Source organism: Mangifera indica, chromosome 17, assembly GCF_011075055.1.
Source record: "Mangifera indica cultivar Alphonso chromosome 17, CATAS_Mindica_2.1, whole genome shotgun sequence".
NCBI classification, from domain to species: Eukaryota; Viridiplantae; Streptophyta; class Magnoliopsida; order Sapindales; family Anacardiaceae; genus Mangifera; species Mangifera indica.
This window is the reverse complement of record NC_058153.1, coordinates 991697-998909: the sequence shown is the minus strand read 5'-3', so window position 1 is coordinate 998909 and position 7213 is coordinate 991697. Positions and strand designations below refer to the sequence as shown.

General features: G+C 36.6%; 1 protein-coding gene across 4 annotated transcripts; it reads left to right on the top strand.

The window, feature by feature from the left end:
* On the top strand, positions 1 to 6650 carry LOC123199992 (protein EMBRYONIC FLOWER 1-like). 4 transcript variants are annotated; one of them, XM_044615059.1, is made up of 9 exons: positions 1 to 269; positions 520 to 622; positions 1213 to 1411; positions 1830 to 2257; positions 2342 to 2458; positions 2569 to 4040; positions 4223 to 5339; positions 5457 to 5912; positions 6041 to 6650. In XM_044615059.1, exons 3-9 carry the CDS (start codon positions 1269 to 1271, stop codon positions 6049 to 6051), a joined length of 3744 nt encoding a protein of 1247 aa, XP_044470994.1. In that variant the 5' UTR covers positions 1 to 269; positions 520 to 622; positions 1213 to 1268; the 3' UTR covers positions 6052 to 6650. The 4 variants fall into 4 exon arrangements, with proteins under 4 accessions (XP_044470994.1, XP_044470992.1, XP_044470993.1 ...); XM_044615057.1 differs by having other exon boundaries at positions 2 to 269; positions 4223 to 5912; XM_044615058.1 differs by lacking the exon at positions 520 to 622 and having other exon boundaries at positions 2 to 269; positions 4223 to 5912.
* Positions 6651 to 7213: the final 563 nt, after the last annotated feature.

The window sequence follows — 7213 nt, the reverse complement described above, 5'->3', positions numbered from 1 at the left end:
TCTTTCAAGGGCAAAAGATAATAAATTTCTCTATTTCTTCGCTCTCTCTCTCTCTCTTAAGCATCGCAAGCCTCTCCTTCAAGGTCTAGGGTTTCTCCGAAATTCGCACTCTAATTCTACTCATCCAGCTTCGAATCTATTGTCACTTGTTATCTCTTTGTCTTCTCCGCCAAATGCTCTATCTGTTGATGCCATTTTTTCGAGTGGCCGTGGGGAATCGGCGCCCGGTCGATGTAAGATTGTTTTGACTCTTTGTTAACTGTGCTCAGGTAAGTATCTTACTTTAATTAATCATCTGTGTCTGGTTGAAATGTTTCTAATTGGTTTAGTGTCGGATTAGCGTCAGTTCTATCTTAGTTTGAGCTTGTTTGTTGGAGATATTTGCGTCTTTTCACTGTTTTTTGTACGTCAAGTTCAGCTATTTCTTTGCATTCTCTTTTCTGGGTTTTGTTTTGCTGATGAATCTATTCACTTTTGCTATATTTTATGTATTATATGGATTGTTTGGTCGTGTTACAGCTGTTGTTAGCTGGTCAGTGGGGTTGAATTCGAAACAAAACCTTAACTATTTCATTTCCGGATCGATGTGCGTGATTGTACCAAATTACTTGAAGTTTTTTGGGTAAGTCGAAGTGGGTTTGTGGTTTTTAGCATTTATATTGGGAGGATTAACACAAGTTATCTTATTGTAAAAAAAAAAAAATAGTCTTTCATTTTGTGTTACAAAACCCTAATTTGTACTTCATCTTGCTTTTGTTATTTTATGATTTACTTTGATCTTAAATGGGTGGGTTTAGTTATATGGTTTATAGCTATGTGATCAAAGCTTGAAAGCAATGACCGAAAACATCTTTTTGTTTAATTTTATGGAAAATTAGGGTTTTAGATTTTGTTCCCTCTGAAGACTATGTGCTTGTTTATGCTAGAGTTCGTTATTTTATGTGTCAAATCACTATTGATAGGTGTGATTCAGCTTCTATCTCTTTCTACCTCAATTTTGAGAATGAAGTTCTTGTTTCCACTTATGCTTACTAGGAATTTATATGTAAACACAGTTATTGTTGTTTGATACTTCCCTTACTTAGACCTTGTTATGTACTGCACAGGTTAGTTGTTTTCTTTTCAAGTACATATATGTATTCAATCTAACTGTATCTTATCTAGCCTATGGTGATGATGCCACTAGAGATAATATTTGGATTTGTGTTTTAGGAAATTGTATATTGCCTGTTGTGCTGTTGGTTGCTACTAACTTGGAGAGAAATATTATGGTGGAGGAGAATCATCACACTAGCAATTCTGATCTTGTCTCGAAGTCTGTGGGATCATCTATTAAGATTGACTCAATATCTATAGATCTTGTTAGTAATAATGAGATTGATGCAGGAAATTGTGAACATTTTTCTATACGGTAAGCCTTGATCCTAATATCTAATAATTTTTAGGATTTGTTTATATTTCCCTATCTGCTTCTGTCTCCAGTCCTACTGCGTCTGTGTTGTGTGAGTGCATGCTTCTGTGAGTTTGGTTATGTGTACATGGATGCACATGTGCATTCTGGTGTGGATGTCTATTTGTTGGGATTTATAGAGATTTATTATTATTATTATTTTTACTTTGATATATACACCATCGAGTTCGTTTTAAACTGACGTTGTAATGAGGATTATCATTAAGAAAACAAATGTTCAAGCTGCTATCAAAGATAACATTGATGAGATACACAACTACATGGGTAGTTACTTTGCCAATAACTAGTTTTGTTCTCTATAAAGTATGTTGATACTGCATTTACACTGTTTTCTTTACATATTTTGATGTTGCTGCAGCGGATATGTGTCTGAAATTCGCAAAAAAAACTGGAAAATTTGCTGGCCATTTGCTTTAGATAGTAATCATGATAAATTTGAGGAGCAAGCATGTACTCTTCCTCCCTTACCTGTTTCAAAATTCAGATGGTGGCATTGCCAGAATTGTTTACAGGAATTTGGTGCTGAAAGCATAAAAGATAATAATGGAAATACCTTCAATTATTGTAGTAAGGCAATATTCAAATCTGGTGGTACTTGTTCCCATATGTCCTCCCTTGCTCAAGTGCAGCAATCAGATTTTCATCAAGGTCCAAAATTAAAAATTCTTGAGAGTACAATAGTTGATGCCAGTACTGCCATTAAACTGAATGATAATGACTGCCATCCTTCTTCATGTAATGATAAGAAAGAAAAGAAATCTGAATCTGCAAACACCCTGGTCATAGGTAATACCCCAATCCAAATTTCAATTTATTCTGTTATGTGTTTACTAAATTAAAGTAATCGGTCCATTTATTGTGTTTCTCCAGAGCATGAGATGGGTTCAGAAGATAACACAAATCTGGATGTCCCTGAATCAGCTGGTGCTGCAACAGGACGTACCTCTGGAATGATGACAGCCAGAAGTCATCACACCGATGACACAGGTGATTTAATTATCAACCTGCTAAACTATATAACAGTTTATCTGATTTGAAAGAAAAGTTAGAACTATATTTGATGCAATGTTAAATTTTGCTGATTTAAACATGGATAGCGCTTAAGGCAAGTTGCAATGGATCTGTTGAATTACACCAGCCCAGCCATGGAAGTTGTCAAAATGCTGAGGTTGAAGAACTTGCTGATAAAAATCTCAAAAGCATAGCTAAGAATTCTTCAGAAATTTGTGAAACAGGAAAACAACCTTCAGCTGAAGTTGAACAGTTAAAGGCAGTGGTAAGTTGTGGGACATCTGGGGTAAATAGAATGGTTAATGAGGTGATTGACGCTGTCAAGAGCACAAGCAAACATCCTTGCCGGGTATTTGATGAGTATGATGATGCATCATCTGAAAGTGCTGGGATATTGCCTGGAAATGATCCAGAGGATCATCATGATAACTCAAGTGGTTCACATCGTAAAAAAACTCGAAAGGTGCGTCTACTGACTGAGTTGTTGGCTAAAAACGGAGATGCAAGTATGAATCTAACAAGGGATGAAAAATTTTCTTCCAATTCTGCTCCTGATGCATCAGCTGAGGTAGCTGCACCCTCTACACCCCATTGTTCTGTGGCTATCCGAGGAAATGTTCTTCGGGTTTCTGACCAAAATAGGAAAAGGAAGTTCTCTCGTGATGAGGAATGGAGACCTTTGGAGTTAAGCTGCCAGAATAATTTCCATAAAAGGGATAGAACCTGCAATGAGGGTGTGGAAACGGTTAGTCAACTTGCAAGTGCAGATTCAGAAGAAGATGCTGGAACTGGCTTACAAATTGGTGTGAAGAGCCATTTGAGTAAATTCAGGCTTGTTAGAAGTCCGACTATGAGTAAGAAGAAAAACAAAAAAGGCCAGGCTGTTGATGAATTTTTGTCCCTGGCAGTACCAGCCCAAGAAAATGTGCAGAAAGAATGTCAGAATGAAGCTGGAGATGTGAATAAGGTCAGTTTTGCTGATATTGTCTTGTCTGAATCTGGACACACTACATTTACAAGCAGAGGGATGCATCCTTTCCCTTTGCCTCCCCAGAAAACTGAGAGAAATTCTAGTTTATGCAAGAAGAAAAGCAAGATGCCACTTTGTAATGATAGGCAGGCCTCTCTAATTCCTTGGAGTAATGGTCTTCTCAGGGGAAGTCCATTAACAACAAAAGATATGGAAATCATGCAAATGCCATCCTTTACTGATCCATTTCAATCAACAAAAGATGTATGCACTGAAAAGGGGTCACATCTTTCCCTAAAAAGCTGCTTGTCATCCCATGGATATGACAGAAATTATATTTCTCCACTTGAAGATCAGCTACTGCTTTGGCAAGAGGCTGTCTCAAAGGAAAACCAGGTCATGGGGAAAGATATCCAGGCAAACTATGTTATAGGTTCTTATTTTGCTTCTAAATCAGAGCCAGAGGCATATCAAAGGAAAGTAAATGGTGATCTCAGTAGTAATACCTTTAGAACATCTTTTCTGAATGATAAGCAAAAGTCCACGTCTCAGTCTGAAACAGGGAACTGTTCTCTCATGCAGCAAATGGTAAGACCTTTTCTTGTCTTTATCTACTGCTGCAGAAGCATGATATTCTTGCCTATATATGTGTAGAAGAATGGACAGTTTTTTGTTTATTTCCTCATGCTCCTCATTAGTGTTCATATTTTCTGATGTTGATATGTTGAGGTGCTTGATAGTTTTGTGATAAAAATGCCTACTTTTTGCAGGATTTCTGTGGTAGAAACAGCAATTTGAAATCTACAGAAACAATGGAACATTCAGCGCTTCCTAAGAAACATTATGATCAACGTGCTGATAAGGCATCTGAACAGGGAATTATTGATGACATACCCATGGAAATTGTTGAACTCATGGCAAAGAATCAGTATGAAAGGTGTCTTCCTGATATCAAAAACGATAATCACCAATCAGAAACAACCATTAACACCGGTAATGCTCAGATAAATGCAAAGGGGAAGTTTAACTTTTTGTTGGAGGAGACTGCTCACAAACCAAAACCTCAAGCTAAAAGTAGAAAAAGTGACAAGGTCACAAGAATTGGAAGTACCAAAAAGAAGTCAGTTGATTGCTTTTCTCAAGTCAATAGAGAACAACACAATATACAGCAGCTGGAGCCAGGTAATGCCCCTACAGAGTTTAGGGCATTTCCTCAGTGTCAAGAGAGGCTACCAAGCGGAGTCAGATTTTCTGATACCAGTTTCTGTAAGCATGGTATGTCTCAAAATTGCCAATGGATTGGGAATATATTGGGTCACAGGTCCTACCCAACCAATTTGCAGACTTTAGGATCTAGTAACACATGCCAGAGTGGTCCACAACAGAATAAAGAAGGAGCTCATCTTTGGTCAGCAATGATGCCAAGCCACATGCCCTTTGTATACAACATTGGTCAAAAACATGCAGATCCATCGAGCAACATAAATTCTCTTTCACATTATCCCAACAGTTTGTGTAAGGGGAACTTGAATGGAAATCTTGGTTTGAACTTTCTGAATTTGAATTCTACCAACAATGAAAAGCATAATAGGAACTCTGATTCTGAAAACCTCAGCAGGACACAAGCTGAGTGTCCACTTGCTTGTAAACATAGCAGGATGGGATCACTAGATCTGTATTCTAATGAAACCATACCTGCAATGCATTTACTGAGTCTCATGGATGCAGGATTGCAGTCAGGTGCACCAATTGATATTAATGGGACACAAAAGTTCCACAAAAGACCTTCCTTTGTGCATGATCATCCTTCTAAGGACTTCTTTGGGCTCTCATCTGGGGGATACAAGACCAGCAGTACCATGAAGCCCCCATTATATGATTATTATGGTAAAAATCACCTTCCAGAGAATTCTCATGAATGTTTTCCTGCCATGTCAACCATTGGTAATTCTAGTTTTTCATTTCATCATGATAAAAGTATCAAGAAGACCACTGGTTTTACAGGTCAGACATCCCTTCGGTCCAAAGAGAAGGAGAAGACTAAAGGCTCTGATTCACCTTCAAAAAATAAAAGCCATAGATCTCAAAAATCCGTGCTTATAACTGGTGGTCTAAGCGCAAATCATAGGTCCTTTCCTTTTAATATGCAGAAAAATTTCCTTGGCACTTCTGTTTCTATGGCCTTCCCCTTGCAGTGCCAAGTAGTTGAAAATGCATCGAAATGTAAGTCGGAAGCCTGCAATACTACTAGTGGCGTTTTGCCTCTGAAAAGCAGTTCCAAGACTGAAATATGCAGTATTAACAGAAATCCTGCTGATTTTAGCACGCCAGAAGCAGGAAATGTTTACATGATTAGAGGTGAAGACCTAAAATTTAGAAAGCCAGTCTTTCCTGATAATAGATCTGGCTTAATCAAACTGGATCGGCGCAAACGACAAAGGAAGCTTACTGCTGCCAAAGGTTCAAATTCACCTCTTCATTAAACTAATGATTGCAGGGGCTCATCTTTCTGTTATTGTTACAGAACTTTTTTTTCATTTTTCTTTCTTATGCATCAAATCAGAATTTGATTTGTTTACTGTGAACAGGTAAAGTCTAAAGTATCATGCTAGCAATATGAAAATGACTTGGAAGCATTACAAGGGTCAGATAGCAAATGTTGTAATCCTGTGCTGCACCAAAGTTGATCTTTATATAAACAATAATTCCTTCCATTTCCATAAACTCTTGATCATGTTGGTATTAATGTTCAAAGCTGGATGTGGAAGACTGACTGTGGCGTGAGGCTCGTATATACTTACAACATGTTCCTTTACCTTCCAGCAACAGATATAGATGTATCTACCTCTGAGTTTGGTGTTGTATGCTACACTGTAAAAGGTTTTGCAAAAGCCTACAGGGCTCGTTTGTTACTTGTGTGTTATGGGAGTCAGAGAAAAAAGAACAGGGGGCCTTCTCAATAAGCTAATATAATATTTGGTTGCATATGCTTGGAGTGCACTAGGTGGTTTGTCAATAAGTTTGTAATTGTTGATTGTACTTCTATATTTTATAGTTATTCGTGTCATAAATTTAAGAAAAAGTGGATCTGAAAGCCTGAAATAAGAGTGTACCAGATACCTGATTCTGAAAGCAGGAGCATTTCTTACCTTAATGATGTTCCTTTAATGACCTTGTTGAAGAAATGACTTTATTTTACCATCTGTTATACTCTGTATTGAGTAATCAATTGAGTGGTGGGATAATGTGATTTAGTGATTTTGAATTAAAAATAAAATTATATATAATCATACCTAATTAAGTATTACAAATTTTTTTAATAAAAAAAATTATGTTTTTAAACAAAAAAAAAACATAAAAAGAAGCTAAAATGTGATATTTAAATGAATGGATTTATTTATAATACGTGAATTAATTATTAAGGCCAACCTTACATACGTGAGACTTGAGCTTTTTATTATAGGACTCTTCTAGTTATTGAGTCATGGATTTTTTTTAATTTAAATATATAATTTTTAAAATTAAAAAAATTATCAAACTCAAATTTGATTTTAAATTTATAAAAATTAAAAAATGTAGCTTGAATATGGGCTCAAACTCACACCATGAGATTTTAGTTTAGGCTCATTTAAATCCAGTTAAAAATTGGAAGTTGAGTCAACCTAAATTGGATTTAATGCTGATTGAACCCAACATGACGTGCTCCGACCAAAAATAATGCCTTTGGCGTCATTGCTTTTGTCTGGTCCAAAAAGTTTGAA

Bases quoted from the DNA above. Each gene is read 5' to 3' on its own strand.
- LOC123199992 (XM_044615058.1), top strand. From the start codon at position 1,269: ATGGTGGAGGAGAATCATCACACTAGCAATTCTGATCTTGTCTCGAAG. The intron at 1,412-1,829 runs GTAAGCCTTGAT...ATGTTGCTGCAG, and splicing joins TGTGAACATTTTTCTATACG to CGGATATGTGTCTGAAATTC. The intron at 2,459-2,568 runs GTGATTTAATTA...AAACATGGATAG, and splicing joins TCATCACACCGATGACACAG to CGCTTAAGGCAAGTTGCAAT.